General features: G+C 64.5%; 1 protein-coding gene across 1 annotated transcript in view; it reads right to left on the reverse strand.

Annotated features, from left to right (window-relative positions):
- The window catches only part of LOC104125759 (probable E3 ubiquitin-protein ligase makorin-1), a gene marked incomplete at its 5' end in the record, with an annotated part of 2165 nt that extends 1855 nt beyond the window's left edge, over positions 1–310 (reverse strand). The window contains one exon of the mRNA XM_009638242.1: positions 195–310. Coding sequence (XP_009636537.1) covers positions 195–310 — 116 coding nt within the window. The remainder of the gene's footprint in view (positions 1–194) is intronic.

The raw sequence follows: 310 nt of genomic DNA on the forward strand, positions 1-310 counted from the left end.
CCGGGCCCGGAGCCCCAGCGGCTGGGGGGCACAGTGTCGTAGTGGGTCCCCGCTGGCACCGGCTCCTCTTGGATGTGCTGGTAGCTGGAGGAACGCAGGGACAGACAGACAGAGGGTCCCGTCAGTTCAGGATGGCACCTCCTGGCTCCCAGCCCATCCTCATGGCATCAGGCCCCCTCCTCACTGCCCCTTACCTGCACCGCTCTCCGTAGCTGCAAAACCCGCTCTGGAAGTACCGGCAGATCTGGGCTGACTTTCGGTCATGCAAGAAGCGGCAGTTGTGGCCCCATCGACAGGATCCACGGGCAAA

This window comes from Egretta garzetta, unplaced genomic scaffold (assembly GCF_000687185.1).
Source record: "Egretta garzetta isolate BGI_Z169 unplaced genomic scaffold, ASM68718v1 scaffold105, whole genome shotgun sequence".
Classification (NCBI taxonomy): Eukaryota; Metazoa; Chordata; class Aves; order Pelecaniformes; family Ardeidae; genus Egretta; species Egretta garzetta.